The 16,133-nt window shown below is 36.9% G+C and overlaps 2 protein-coding genes across 5 annotated transcripts in view; both read left to right on the top strand.

The window, feature by feature from the left end:
* The first annotated feature begins 39 nt into the window (after positions 1-39).
* Positions 40-1,519, top strand: LOC113069592 (lysozyme g-like). Its single transcript, XM_026242767.1, has 5 exons — positions 40-192; positions 317-400; positions 499-695; positions 911-1,049; positions 1,162-1,519. Exons 1-5 carry the CDS (start codon positions 189-191, stop codon positions 1,293-1,295), a joined length of 558 nt encoding a protein of 185 aa, XP_026098552.1. The 5' UTR covers positions 40-188; the 3' UTR covers positions 1,296-1,519.
* Positions 1,520-1,640: 121 nt separating this feature from the next.
* Positions 1,641-16,133, top strand: part of LOC113069591 (uncharacterized protein KIAA1211-like) — a 46,472-nt gene continuing 31,979 nt past the window's right edge. For 2 of the 4 annotated variants that reach the window (XM_026242764.1, XM_026242762.1), the window contains exon 1: positions 13,007-13,351. In XM_026242764.1, the coding sequence (XP_026098549.1) occupies positions 13,317-13,351 (35 nt within the window). In that variant the 5' untranslated portion in view covers positions 13,007-13,316. Of the gene's footprint in view, positions 1,766-13,006; positions 13,352-16,133 lie in introns of those variants that run through there. The other 2 variants (XM_026242766.1, XM_026242763.1) reach the window with 2 other exon arrangements.

Genomic DNA, 16,133 nt, shown 5'->3' with positions numbered 1-16,133 from the left:
AATTTTGCAACAGTTGCAAATTGTGTAACCTTTCATTTCTCCACACCTTATTGGAAGAACATCTGGGAAAACGGAGAAACCACTCCCTCTGCGATCATATATAATCAGGCCCTGCTGGGGTCTGATTCAGTAACAAGGCTCATCAAACTCTGTGATCTGCTCTTTCACAGTAGTTCTGCATCAACATCATGGGTAAGTAACATAATATCAGGTGATTTTATGATACTGTCATTTTGCAATACCGTAGCACTGCATACATTTTCTGTATAAATATTTATTTAAGGGCTTCAGGTGATATTTTCTGTGTTGTTTCTAGCAAGCATCTATGGAGACATCATGAAAATAGACACCACCGGTGCATCAGAGAGGACAGCAAAACAAGACAAATTAACCATAAAGGGTAAGAATGCATGCATACAAACACTTTTTCACTTAGTATATGCAATATGCACACTGTTACAGTAGTAACAGTAGTTCAATGATTTAAACTTATCATAGGAGTTGAAGCCTCTAAAAAACTGGCTGAGAATGATCTGGCCCGGATGGAGAAATACAAGAGTATGATCATCAAAGTTGGCAAAGCAAAGCAGATGGACCCGGCCGTGATTGCTGCCATCATATCCAGAGAGTCCAGAGCCGGAGCCGTTCTGAAGGACGGGTGGGGCGACCATGGCAATGGCTTTGGCCTCATGCAGGTTGGTCGGAATAACTAATTTACTCTATTTCAAAATATAAGTACATGTCTCATGACATAAGATTAAAAGCCTTGAGTATACCTAAAGCTGACTCGTAAACCCAAGTTGTTAGAGATATTGCATGCAAAATATGTTTATACCAGCAAGAAGTTGCAGATTACATTGAATAATTCTGAACATATCAAATGTTTCTCTTTTGATTATGCTTCTTATAGGTTGACAAACGCTACCACGCTCCAAAAGGTGCATGGGACAGTGAGCTGCATGTCACACAGGCTACTGAGATACTCATTGGCTTTATTAAAGAAGTTAAAGTCAAATTTCCCAAATGGACACAAGAGCAATGCTTTAAAGGTAGGTTAGGTTTACGCTGAGAGATAAATAAACACAACTAGCATAACAACGACAATTAAATGCAAATAGATGTTCATCGCTTAACTTCCATACCATATAATGTCTGTTTCAGGGGGAATATCAGCCTACAACGCTGGAGTGAAGAACGTCCAAACATATGAGCGCATGGACATCGGCACCACAGGAGATGATTACTCCAATGATGTTGTCGCCAGAGCCCAGTGGTTCAAAAGCAAGGGTTACTGAAGAACATATGAACCTGTAAAACCCTAACATTACAAGATGACAAACCCCGATCCCTAAAATGAGACCTACTGTATTGCTATAGTAGTTAAAAATAGTTATTAGATGTTGATGTAATCTTTCTCTTTTAAGAGTGTGTGGTGGTTTCTAAATGAAACTACACAGTGCATTTCACGTTATGATAGTAATGGAGATCTGATTAAATAAAACTCATTTATTTACTCAAATCGTTTGTTTACTGTTCATCACAACGGTCTTAGCCTTATGAGCAGTCTTTCCAAATACTGCATCCTTCATTGCTCCGGGAAGTAGATCTCGAATCGTGTTGTTGTTCTGGACGATAGAGGGCGATGTCGAGCCTCATCCTGCACTCACTCACACACATGACACTGAAGAATGGCATTAGTGGAAATCTCTGATGTTTCGCTCGCTTAAAGATGACCAGATATCTCTAGGATTTTCTTCTTCACTTTGTAAGTACATGTCTGCAGTAAACATTAATGAGGAAATCTGGTTCTATTGCGTTATTGTCGGGTTTCAGCTCACCGCGCTGGACAAAGCGGTTGTTTGGGAAGTTTGGGAAGCAAACATCTCCATCACTTTCCGCTAAGTCTAACGTTAGTTAACTATGTTACGCGGTAAACTAGCGATTTGTTCTGCGGTAGTTTACAATAGTATCGCTTTCTCTTTAATTTGTTTGTAATGGTTGCTCTAAAAGAGGATAACTTCAAAACATTTTAATAGTTATGTGAGCTGATAATGTAAATATTCACTGCATCGAGCTGGCAAAACGTTTGAAATTTTACGTACGCTTTTTTTTACACTAACAACTGTGAGTACATTATTATTTTTTGTTAAAGGTTTTTAAACGTTTTAGTTGTTAATATTGTTTTTTACAAGTCATGTTTACGTAATATCTATGTTTTCTTGTATTGTTTTAATAACATAAGATATGAGAAAACACACACACACACACACACACACACACGTTATAATTCATCTGAAAATAGATTTTAAATATCACATTGAAAAGCTATAAAACATTTTAAACTATTTTATTTCCATTTAGTTTACCTTGTAATAAAAATAAAACTGTAATATAAATGAATAAAAACATTGTAGATCGATGTAAATAAATGAATAAAATATTAATAATAATAATAACGCAACCAAATTAAAATTAGGTCAAATTAAAATTAAAATTAAAACAAAATATTTATAAATATTTCAAAATATTCGTAACAAATTTTAGTAGTATCTCAGTGATACTAAAATAACAGTTCATATAAATCAGTGGTTCTCGAACCTGTCCTGGAGTACTCCCTGCCCTGCACATTTAGTATGTCTCCCTCAATTATCACATCTGATTCAACTCATCAGCTCATTAGGAGACTGCAAGACCTGAAGTGGGTGTGTCAGATAGAGGGAGACATACAAAACCTGCAGTGCTGGGGGTACTTCATGGAGAAGTTTGAGAACCCCTGATATAGATTATTAAAATGCTTAAATTATACTAAATCTATGGCTAAAACAATCTGACATCTAACTTAAAAATAAAAAAAAATATATAAACGTCAGATTATTTATATTTAAAAGTGTCATATGAAGTTTCTAAAAATAACATTGTTGTGTATTTGGTGTAATGAAATGTTTATGCGGTTTAAGGTTTAAAAAACATTATTTTCTACTAGAGATGTTCCGATACCCTTTTTCTCTTCCCGATACCGATTCCGATACCTGGGCTCAGGGTATCGGCCGATACCGAGTACTGATCCGATACCTGGGTGTATATCTGTATATACAGCTGTATATACTACTAGCCCTGTGTAATTTGCTAGAATTATTTTATGGTGTGCTTCAGACAGATCCCTCAATAAAACATGAACAAATACATGGTGAACTACTGTATTTATTACAGTATTTTTATTATCTAACATGAATTTGACAGTATTATTTATTTTCTTATGCAAAAAAGAACTTCAAATGCAGCCAAAAATCTAACACCGCAAACTAAAAAAGGTATTTAAGTTTTACAATATAACTGTATAAAAAAACTGCAACAAAAAAGATCTATTAATCAGATAATCTCTTTACAACAAAACAAGTAAAAAACAAGCAACCATCTAGGCATAATTATTATTATTATAGAGACGTATTATTATTACTGTAGGCTACAACAGTAGCTTTATATATTGTCAATTTACTCATGTAAACCAAACATTTATTTTAATGGGCTGCCATGAAGATCTTTGAGTGTCTGTGTTTATGATATGACAGTATTCTCAAATGAAACGGTAAATTCTCATGAAGTGACGGTTTATGCGTTCGTGTCCTCATGACACACAGCAGAGACTACAAAACAGCGAGCTCTCGCGCATCTGTGCCAGTCACCCACAGAGATGTAGATTTTGCGGGAGTAATATTTAAATAGTATTTTGCAGTTTAATATTCACAGACACTAGTATATATTCGGCTACTGTCTGGAGCCCTGCGCTTTGACTTACACGGAAGCGACTGAACGCAGCTGCCGGTACTGAATATACTCGAGAGTCTGTAACTACCGGTACTACAGAGACATACTGCTAACCACTGATCTATAATATAATAGCGGCTTCACTGTCTTTTGGCAGTTTAGAATGTGATGAGTGATCCAGTCATATATAGATAAGGGCTGCTAACGCGTTTTCATTTCTTCTTCGCTGCTCTAAACAGGGGTTGCTTGTGGCAACACAGCACGACTTCCTGTGTTTTCAATGCATTTTGAGCAGCGAAGAAGAACCGTGCAGCGGTTAGGCAAAGCTTGCGGTCATAACTAGGTCTTTTTTAAGAAAATGGTATCGGATCGGTATATGGGTTCATGTACTCGCCGATGCCGATGCCAGAATTTGTTGTGGTATCGGAGATATTTCCGATACTAGTATCGGAATCGGAACAACTCTATTTTCTACATATTGTACATTATTGTTGCTCCTCTATGCTCCGCCTTTCTTAAACGTGTCAAATTTTTACAAAGCTTATCAGTCTGAAAAGTGAGGTGTATGTTGGTTGGCCAGCTATCCAATGCATTATGATTGGCTGAATACCTCAGGATTGTGACAGAAATGTTACAGCCCTTTAAGGCTGGGCAATATTTCAGAAAATTTCTTATCGATAATCGGCTTAAAAAATATTGTGATATCCGATAATATCATCAACCCAATCCCAACATCCACTACGCCATAACCCCCAACCCCACCGCTGAGAAAACATTGCTGACACGCACCGTTTGGTCTTAATTACTGCCAGATTTAAGTATGATTGTACTTTTCTTAGTTTGTGCTTAAACTAACATAAATAATTAGTTTTACTGTTGTGTTGGTGTTGCTAAAAATTTCCACTGATGTTCTTATCAAATTTGTGTTTAAAATTAATTTCGCTTTGTGAGGAGAATTGCTGGAGAACTGAGGAATAGGCTGTGAAAGAATTTACGTATTTGTATTATATCTGTCGTGTGGTTTTTCATTATTATGCAGTCTATTTACATAAATATTCAGGAACACATGCAGTGCTACTATATGTCTTTTTTCTGTTTAATTTTAATTAAACTGCAGATCAAAATATAATAGGCCTATTCCCTAAATAAGGATACATTATATGAAACGCATCCCCAGAATAAATCACATAGACCGATGCATGTTGCCATTACAATAGTCAGCACTGAACAACAGGCAAATAAATATAAACTGAGGTTACAAAAGTGATTCAGTCAATATCAGTGAGGGATTTTTGTTTTTTGTTCTTTGATTACATTAATGACTGGCTTCAGAGGCTACGTTCAATGCACAGATCCAATACACCCTTGTTTTCTTTATCAAAACTTTACTTAGCTTAAGACATAACAGATTGTATTTATGGGATATTTTGATATAGGCCTAATTCTGTGTGTATTTGTCCATTTGAATGTGTAAGAATGCGAAAGAGAGAGCTCAGGGCTATGTAAAATATTTTTTTGCAACTTGGTTTATCATTTGTCATTTTTTTCCCTATAATGTCGATAATCGTCTGTCACCTTATTGTTGACATAGACATTGCAATACTTACGAGATACAAGATTTATGCATCTTGGTGTTTCCATCCTGCGTTTTTTAATGTGATAATCCAAAACGTGCATAAAAATAGGTGGATAGAAATATAGCTAATGAAACACACAGCATCTCCACAACATGGCGGCAGCTGAAATAACAATATTACAGTAAGAATAAACCTTCTCTCTTTGCATGAACATTTGGGCAGTGTTATGCAAAAGTTCCCACACAGTGATGAAAACGTGGGGGCGTGTTTATATTAGCGTGCACCCTGACACCCTCAACTCACACATGTCAGTGTTTATGAATAGATTAAATTAAATAGGGGTGCTCCGATCACGATCGGCCGATCGTTAATGCGCATCTCGTCAGTAAAGCCGGTTTTCTAATTAATTAGCGGTTAATTCCATCAGGTGCGTGATTTCACATAGAGCAGCTGTTACTACACAGAGCCATTGTTAACTGAGAAGATGCGCCAAAAAACGCTGAAAATTAACGTGATTTGCGCATCTTCTCTATTAACAATGGCTCTGTGTAGTAACAGCTGCTCTATGTGAAATCACGCACCTGATGGAATTAACCGCTGATTAGAAAACCGGCTTTACTGACGAGATGCGCATAACGATTGGCCGATCGTGATCGGAGCACCCCTAAAATTAAACGTGACTAATTTTATCTTGACAAACTATACTGTATATCATTATAAAGATCTAAGCGTCAAGCATCGACGACAGTTTGCTGTTTTTCAATGGAAAGCTTATAGACTGTATTTGCTACATTTGCGTAAGCAGTACACATCAAAACATGAAGAATAAAAATGCTGTACACACCAGATCCGTCGTAATAACGAGTCATAAACACATCCACAGCTGTAAATCCAGGTTTAGTTAGGAAGGTAAGGGTCCACTGAACGACATCTCATGAAGCACGTTTAGTCCAACAAAGCAATAACGTTGTAATATGGATCATAATTCCTTTGTTTACATTTCAGTTCTCCAGCGACAAAACTGTTTGTGTCCGTTATGGAATAACTCACGCCAAGAAACTGCGTCTTGGTAGTAAAAACACGGCATGGTTTTGCAGCGTACGGTGTCACAAACAGAATGAGACGATCCACCGGAAAAAAAGTGAATGAGAGATAGTATATTTGAATTTTGGCGCTTCCTCGTGACGCGCTCTGACGCACCTGTCAGCTGATGGAGGCGGAACTTATTGCGATCGCCTTTTTCTTTGTTTGTTTTATTTTTCAACAGTTTTTATATATGTGAGAGTGTGTTTTATGTTGAATGGGAATGTATCTGCATTTATCGCTATTACTGAATGATCACGGCTATAGGGCTGGGTATTGTTCAAAATCTTTCGATCTGGTGCCAATATACCAACGATACTTTTTTCGATAGGCTACCATATGTTTTGAAATCCATTTCAACATCAGCACAAAAACATTAAACACATTTTTCACCTTAATTAAAACAAATTCTGGTAACACTTCACACTCAGGATAACATTATTAATACAACTGGTTGTGCTTTTTGGATAGGGGTGTGCTATTCAGCGGCGGACTGGGACCAAAAAGTTGCCCAGGCTTTCTGGCCCACAGCAGCCCACCACATCATAACGCAAATGCCCCTGTTTTTATGTCATTTATAAATTTTATATTTAAGTAAACAGTTTGGGGATTTTAACCAATAGGGCAACTGATCCTCCATTGAAAAAAAAGAACAACAGCTGTTCATTTAGTGACTCCAAGTGAGCGATACATGCTCATCAAGACACAAACATTCTTCTAGAACTCACTCTTTGCATTCAGTTAACAGATCCATGCGAATCATGCATGAAATAGACTCAAACAATAGCTTTATGTGCTTTACAGAGGAACTTGAAGTCTTTATTCATTCGATATGTTCAATAATAGCTCATCTTTGACTCGGTATTACAAGTTCATGATCAGAGTAGTGAACCCATGATTCTTTTGAGTCAATGTTTTAAAATAATCAAAAGTTTCACAAATAGATCTTAGGTGCAGGGCTCGCAAAATCGTTAGCCCCACCTCCTGGGGCTATTGTGTTTTCCAGTCCGATGGGCTATCGTGAATAGTGATGTAAATTTCCTAACTTCACTTGCTTCGCGTTGTTCACTCGCTTGAAGGGGTGAAACGGATCATAGCCGATCGTTTGCATTTGTTTCTAAATATTGCTGATTCAAGCATTTTAAACAATTCACGTGCATTCGGAGCTTGCGCTCACTCATTTAAAGCACACGCTGTGAGCAGCATTTCAGACAATGCGCGTACAGAGAATGAATTCATCTTTCGAGTATCGAAATTCGCTGTACCGGATAAATCTGTCTGTCTCTCTCTGTTTTTTAGACGACGTGAAAGGGGGCGTTTCAAGATACGCAATAGAGTAAACCAAACTAAACAGGGAGGGAGGGCAAAACACTCATCCAAACAAATGCATCATTAACACCGGCTTTGGTTGCAATCCTATTATTGCATATGTTGCACATTGCTGACTCGGCATGACTTTAATAAAGTGTAGCCGGAAACGTTTTGAGAAAAAACAACTACAGTTGTGTTGTGTGACTGCGAGTTTTTTCAGAAATCCTCCCCGTCCCGTCATGTGGTGGTGGACAGCCAATCACAGCGAATTTGGGTCCTTACATGCACGTATGCTACAAGCCCACACAGACACAGCCGCTTGGCAAAAAAAAAAAAAAAAAAACGGCCGCTTGGCTTTTGGAACCGAAATTTGGCACTGAAAGATAAATAATTTTTCGATACTCATAGTATCGAAGTTTTTCGTTCGATACCATAAAGGCATCGAAGTTCGGTACCCAGCCCTACACGGCTATCAAAGTGAACGCGTCCATATGAATAGAGCGAGTGGATTATTTACTTTATGGCACATTTGTGTTATTGCCATCTGTATAAGTGGCCATCAGCACTTATTTGCATCGTAATTCATTCTAAATGCTGCATTTCTAGCCATCTCAGGATTTTCTTTAATTTGCAAAGTTTAATCTTTTTTTATTTTTCTTATTATTCTTATTTTTCTTACTCCAATTATTCTTATTTTATTTTTCTAGTGCCCAGATAAATCACTTATATGATGTCTAAGTTTCTGTCTAGTGTTTTATAATTGAAAAAAAAAAACTATGCAGTGGTATGTTTAATGACTAAATAGTTTGTAGAAGCCTTCAATACTATTGGTAAATATTTTTTATATATTTGGGGGGGGGGGGGGTATGTAAATATCATTTTTCATGATATCTTATTCAGATTTGAAATAGAAACTAATGAGACATGTGACTTTCAACCCATTACTTTTCTAGATTGCCCCAGGACTCATTTCCTGTATTTTTTATATCAAATAGAAAAATATTTAAGTGTGGTAAAAAAAAAAAATTAGGTTGAGCACTTTCAGCTATGAGTCCCATAATGGGGGGAGGGGCAGGTTAACAGGTTAAAGGGGTCATATAATGCTAGATGCACTTTTACAAGTTGTTTGAACTGAAATGTGTGTTGGCAGTGTGTGTACACAACCACCTTATAATGCTTAATATCCACCAAGTGTTTTTTTGTAATCTCGTTAAATGTTTTCCCCTTTCTCAAATCGAGCATGATTGTTTGATTGACAGCAGCTCTTCAGCATAGACTGGACTTGTCTTACCTGTGTTTGAGGTGTTGTGTTGTTGGATGTAATAATGAACATAGCAGTAGTCATTTACTCCCGACATCTGAGCGACTGAAATCTCAGAGGATTAATTTACGTTTGGATCTGAAAGAAATGTGCCCTTGATCTACTTAAATGTGTTTTTTGTTTGCGCGAATCATTCATGATCCAGCCTCACCTACAGAAACAGTGAGTATAATGTATAATAATGAATCATTGCAAATCACCTTTGCTAATAATGTGCTAATTAGCCAGTTTTGCTATGAATGTGGCTAAAGTAAGTGGTCTCTCAGAGAGCAGATGGAAGAGAGGGGCGGAGTCAGCAGAGCTCATTAGCATTAAAGGAGAATTCCACAAAACAGCGTGTTTTGAAAAGAGCTGTTTTTTGCAGGGTAAAAAAATTGTTTTTACACTACTATTGAGAAATTTTAAGCAAACTATGTTACAGACTTTTCATTTAGAGCCTAAAGAATCATATCAACATACTGTATCAACAAATGGGTATTATATGACCCCTTTAACTTTCATAAAGAATATCTCTTTTGGTTTGAGACTTTATTCTGTGCAACTTTACAGATCTTCTTTATGCACCAAGAGCTTGTAACACTCCAAAGACTAAGTAAAAATTGTAATCACATGTGACCCCTTTAATAAAAAATCAAATAAAATAACAACGTAAAAAAGAAAATGAAATTAATTAATTTGGTCATTGTTGAATAGATGACACTTCCCACAACATCTGTATTTAAATTATGACACTCATTAACATGCTCTGTATTATTCATGATTTGTACACCGTCAAATAGCTGAACTGTAATTTTATTAGTTAATTGAACCCCTATGAGCATGTGTTAACAGCGCCTGTTGTCCTGTGAAGTATCTTCTGATGATGAGCCACGTTAATAGTCCTGTTGTGACTTAAGGAACTTAGGAAAGGAAAGCATCGTAAAACCCAGGGTGCAAGTATTTCAATATTATCATCTCATTAAACTACTGAGATGCTCCATTCAGGAACCTCCCTCCAGAAAAGCCACACACCAATATTTAAATGGCCTGGAAAACAGGGATACAAAGTTAACTGGTCACAGATAGAGGGAAATAGCAGCTGAATGGGCTGTGTCCATTGGTCAAGCTGTGTGGACCCAGCAGGACGCTTTTTTATTGTAAGAGTAAAGGACTTAATGGACACAAGGAGAGCTTGGCATTGTTTTTTTCTCAGGAGGCTTTGATTAGAGGAGCTTGTATATTCAGGTTATTTCGAACCATCTCAGTCGGCACGGTCCCGCTTGTCGTGCCTCTGAGCCGAGGGGTATCATTTCTTGGGTTATTTACAGTTTGGCAAACATGGCCTTAATTAGAGTGTGTAGAGCACTGCCTCAGAAGATGTGTTCCAGATGTGGGCTGGAATTCAGAGAGCTTTGTAAAGAAAAGAAACAGTGCTCTGCAGGAGATGCCTGAAGAAACTTGAGTAAGGAAAACTGTCAAAGGGGATTGACGGAGTTGAATGGGGGGCGGGGGTTTCTGACACTTTTCAGGGTTTAATATTCATGACTATGTCTTATATTTCTTTAACAGAATGTGGTCTGAGTTGTTCTGGCTGATTCTGTGCCTTAGTGTGATGGTTTATATTACAGCTCTGTCACCTGTGATATTGTACTTATGAGCAGAAGCATGTGTATCAGACAACAACAAAAGCAAGTTGTTGTTGTTGTTGTTTCAAACAGTAGAACATAATGCCAGCAACACCAAGGTCATGGGTTCAGTTCTGAGGGAATGCAAAACCTTAAATGAAAGTGTCTGCCAAATGCATTCTGTAAATGTTTAAATAATAGTTTTGGGTTAAACTCATAATAAATATATTTCAATATATATATTTGTATGCTGTATATTCAGTATTGTTAATAAGTTTGGGGCTGTTAAGGTTTCATAAAATGTTTTTTAAAGAAGTCTTTTCTGCTCATCAAGACTGCATTTATTTGATCAAAAATACCGTAAAAACAGTAATATTGTGATGTATTATTAAAATTTTATCTGTCTTCAATTTGGATATTTTTTTTATATATTTTATTCCTGTGATGATCAAAGCAAAATTTTCAGACTCTCCCGTCTTCATTGTCACATGCTCATTCAGAAATTATTTGAATATGCTGATTTGCTGCTCAAAAACATGTAGAATTATTATTATTATTATTATTATTATTATTATTATTAATTGAAAAACAGTGCTGCTTAATATATTTGTGGAAACTGTGATACATTTTTCTGAAAAGAACAACATTAATTTGAAATATTTTTTATATATTATAAGAGCATTGTAAAGGTCTAGTTCTTTTTTTAGCGGCTTATTTTAGTTTTAGTCTAATTTTTGTGTGAAGCTGTCAATTTAGTTTTTATTAGTTTTAGTCACATTCATACTCTATTTAGTCTAGTCAAGTTTCAGTCAACTAAAAGTCTGAGCATTTAGTCTTATTTTAGTCAGAATTATCCATTACTATTTTTGTCCGATTTTAGTTGACATAAAAATTCTTAGTAATGCAATTCTATTTAACATAGTCAACATAGTATAAGTACCTAGTAGTATAGACGAAACCAAAGTGTAATTTCTTAACTTTCTTATGAATTTTAATTTCCTTTTTGCATAAACTATGTAATTTTAAATAATTGTATATTTGTAAACAAAAACAAGTGAATTTTTTAAATGTAGTCTGTCCACTACTGTACAATTGCCATTAAAAGATGCATAATTATAAAGAAAAAAGTATTGTAGCAATTGTGGCAAGTCATGTAGCATGACAGGATGTGTCAGCTTTCCAAAACTATTTAGTCCTCAAATATGAAGGAAGCCAGTTAGAAGGACGTTTGAAGGCGAATGTTTTGCTGATTATCAAGCAACCACTGACTGCATGACCGAATCTTCTGATAATGCTCAGCGTTAAGAAACTGAAATACATATGGGTTTATTCAACAGCAGAGCAAAAAAAAAGCTCTCAGGAAATACCAGCCTGGCTTTTCATAAGGAAAACTGACTTAACATTCCACCTAACTTTGAGAGAGAGGACTGCAAGACGTTCACCTGCAGTGCAACTCCACAGAGGCCCTGTTCTTCATATGTGTGAGAAAATAATAAATGAGTTTGACAGCCATCACTGAGTGTGAACTTCACGTCTGTGTCTGCCTGTATTGGTCTGTGCCGTTTAGTCTCCCCAACAGTAACCGGAAGAAAATACTTTTTCAAAGTCCAGCATTTGCTATTTATTTGTGTTTAAGAAAAAGAACCGGCCGGCGCAAAGCTTTGTTTACACTTTTGCCTGGTACTCCTATACTATTTGCCTGGGGGGAAGGAAAATATTCAAAACTGGCAGGAAGGCGAAACGTTTGTATGTAGTAGAGACTGCGGTGGAGTTTGAAGTTGTGTGCACAACACATTTTCTAAAGAAAATAGGGAATATGACGTATGTCCTGTCACTTCTGTTAGAGTGAAATATCCTCATTTTCCACCTAGAACCATGAAACAGGCTCTTCAACAGACTCTCTTCTCCTACAGTAAACAAGTACTTTTATTTGCATGCATGAACCAGCAACTCTTTGGTCCATATTCACTTCATAATAAATGTTCTAAAAGAGGACAGAGATGACATAGAATAACAATTTTGAGTTTCGAAGAACTTGAAGAACATTTTGGGAAATGGAAAGGTTACATTGATATTAAAGGGTCTTCATGGAACTATTGATGTCAATTTATTTTTTAGAGTGTAAGTGAAGTCATTCTGAGCAGTAAGGGTTAGGTTTCTAGAAACTGACTAAATATTGGGTTAAAACGTTGCTGATGATTTATTCAAACTGTGTTGGCCATCAGCTGACTTGCTTTCCAACCCCCTTTCATGGGACAGAATGAGTCCCCCCCCCCCCCCTCTAACAAAGGTGGTATCTCCTCAGGGAGCTGCCCATCTAATTATCAAATGACGCCCGGCCTGTCGGCGGTAAGCCACTGGGGTGAGACAATAGTGGCTGCATCTCTGGATTAGTTGACGGGGGTTGGAGCAGGAAAGGAGGGGTGAATCCTCTTTGAGGAAGAGACAGAGAGCATGCTCAGTCCTGAGAGAGACTGGCTACTGGTGCACACATGTACCTTCCCTGTGATGAGCTTTCTACTTTTACGAACACCCCATGTGAGGATATGAACAAGGAGATGTTGATGATTTGATAAATTCACTTTTGGACATTGAACAGATTAGTACAAAGGATGCACTAAAGAAGCTCTGCTTTTGGGGGTGAACTTTGACACGATGGCTGGATTTTGTAGCTGCTTTGGGGGCAGAAAGTAAGTTGGAGCCTTTTTTATTTGTGCGAAAACTTAATTTAAAATGATTTCTGTTATAGTTCTAAAATGGCTTCGGCAACATGCTTGAGGTTGCATTTTAGTGGCATGTGATTGTGTTTTTTTATAAACGGAGCACTGGTGAAAATGGTTGTTTTGATATGCACTCTCAGATTGAAAAGCTGTCACCGTGGCAGTACTTTTTTAAAAGGTACTAAAATGCACATTTTAGGTACAATTATGAACCTTTAAGGTACTAAAATGCACATTAAGGGGTAAAAGGTTACTGTCCCAATGACAACTTTTGTACCTTTTTTTCTGAGACATACTTCAGTTGAAGTCTTTTGTTCTGTAAGGTTTCAGTTGTGTCTCTCTGTGAATGTGCTGAGCTCAATCAGAGTCTCTTTAAAAGCTCTTCTATCTAATGGTCTCATGACATGACCAACAAGACCGTATTTATCACCACTGAGCGGTATTCTAAGACCGCTGAGAGAACATGTTGTTTACCATTGGGTTTCGTCCAGATTCTTTGCAAGTTTAGAAAAGAGACCGTCTTGTTTATCATTTCTTTTCACAGAATTTGCCTTGTTTATTCTCCTAGTCCAACCCCCAGAGTCAAGATGAATGTACAATAAGAGAGTTTGGACTACTTATTGAAACAAAATGTCCCTTATTCAGGTATAAATGTAAATGCAAAGAAACTGAAAACAAAAGGTTTGGATGGGAACCAGCTTCATCCTTATATTCTGACATACCTCCAATTTTCACACCATTTATGGTCCTTGCGCTCCTGTGAGAGTGCTGCTTTGTTTGTATCTACACAGTGTATCAATTTGGCATGAAACTTGAGGCATCCCATGAAATAAGACCAAATGTTAATGTTCTGAGCCCTTTCGTTTTGACCTCTGAGCTTGTTGATGTTGAGCTCAAACTCTTCCTTTTTTTCTCATCATCTTTTGCAATTGACAAGGTTGTTGTTTTTAGCAGGCCTCTGCTATCTTTTAAGACATGAATTCTCAAAGTAGTCTCAAGTCAGAGAGAGACTGTGTTATTAAAGTGTGAGCCATTTCCATAGAGTGGAGAGTGGGGTAAGATGTGTCAGTGCGTCAATTTTATTTGAAACTCTTTTCTAATTCTGAAATAAAATTATGCATTTTAGCTTTCCCTTTCTTGTTAAGGAAAGGTGGCATATCTTACCCCACTCCCCTTTAATCTGTAAAAATGTTTCTGCTGTGGTTTACTCGTGGATTCTCTAATAATGAATCATCGCTGTATCAGATAGCCAGAATGCTCTGCTCTTTCTCTACTGCTTCAGCCACGGCTAAAAGAGTTTTGTACTTTGTGGTTAAAGTTCAGAAGAACCACAGAAGTACAGATGGCTTTATAGTATGTCTGGATTTATGCTTCCCCCTGCTAACTACTTTTTAAATCAATACTAACAGCAAAGGGCTTCCATACACCGCATGAGGTAATATTGTCATAAATATCTCCCCGAATGGAAAGAAAAATAATATTTTTTAAAGAAAATTCAGGGTTTGATAAATGTTCAGTGTCTGTAATCGTTGGGTACTTTAAATATACAGCTGTGCAGTTTTATTCACAAAAGCTCCCAGATCGTGTGTCGAAGAAACTTTACTGTTGTACATTATAAAAATGTGCACAACTTCGTGTTTTGGATGCGTAATGTGATTCCCAAAGGTTAATTTCCTGTTCATGAGGAGCTATATATAATTTAAAACCACTAATTTAGCTAGATGTTAGAATCTAACCAAAATAACTGGCTTATCAGTTCTATTATGAAAGTGTGGTGGCCATGAAATGCTAAATTGCATGGTATTATTTGCACGGTGAGTCACAGAAGATTGCTTTCATTTTGGTACTTTCTCATATAACAAAAACGGCAAGCAATAGAATTAGACCTCATTGTTAAGGGAGCCATATTATGTCCAGGAAAGGTTTTAGGATGTTCGTTGTCTTATAATTTAGGGAATGAGATGGGGATGGTCACCACTTAGCTAATAGCTAATGCTGTCAACCGAATGGTGACTGCAGCTGGTTTAATAAACTCATTATAGCGTAGTTTACTCCAGATTCCTCTGCCTGAAGAATGTGCAGAGTAAAAACTTCCAATAATGCATCCAAACATGGTTAGTTTAACCTCACAATATAATTGTTTTTACAATAGTTTTGACAAAATAAATGCTGTCTTTTACTGACCCCAAATGGTAGAATTAGTAAGAAAGGACAGTATAATTAGACACTAATTTATTGCCACTATATTACTCGATGTGCCCTTTTGGCAAGCTTCATAGTAGGGCTGTGTCTGCAACACGACAAGAGGCCATAACGAATAAATTAATTTTGTTCATTTGTAAGGACATGAGACCAATCAGTATCGCGGATGGGGCAGGCTTCGGGGAGTTCTGTCAAGCAATGGAACCGAGGTTTATTTATCGTTTCACGTCAAGGAGAAGTTCCACGTTTACCACAGCACTGCTCGCTTGGAGCATTCAATGTCAGTTCTATATGCTGTAAAACTTCAATTAATATTAATAATATTTGTTTCAATCACTGAATGAAGCCTTGGGACAACAGTCTTAACAGTCTTAAATTGCTTGCACAAAACTCTTGATCAGCACTCATAATTTGTTTGTTCATTTAAACCGTTATGCGCAGAGAATGTGAGGGTGAGAGCGCATGAGGTCTGCAGTCTTGGCCATTAGTTGATTTCCTTGTTGTTGTAATACATTGTCAAATATGTTTAAACTTAAATAGACTACCCATA

Source organism: Carassius auratus, unplaced genomic scaffold (assembly GCF_003368295.1).
Source record: "Carassius auratus strain Wakin unplaced genomic scaffold, ASM336829v1 scaf_tig00001753, whole genome shotgun sequence".
In the NCBI taxonomy this organism is placed as follows: domain Eukaryota; kingdom Metazoa; phylum Chordata; class Actinopteri; order Cypriniformes; family Cyprinidae; genus Carassius; species Carassius auratus.
Note: the sequence above shows the minus strand (reverse complement) of the source record. Positions and strands in the feature narration are given on the sequence as shown.

Bases quoted from the DNA above. Each gene is read 5' to 3' on its own strand.
- LOC113069592 (XM_026242767.1), top strand. The intron at 401-498 runs GTAAGAATGCAT...AACTTATCATAG, and splicing joins AGACAAATTAACCATAAAGG to GAGTTGAAGCCTCTAAAAAA. The intron at 1,050-1,161 runs GTAGGTTAGGTT...TGTCTGTTTCAG, and splicing joins ACAAGAGCAATGCTTTAAAG to GGGGAATATCAGCCTACAAC.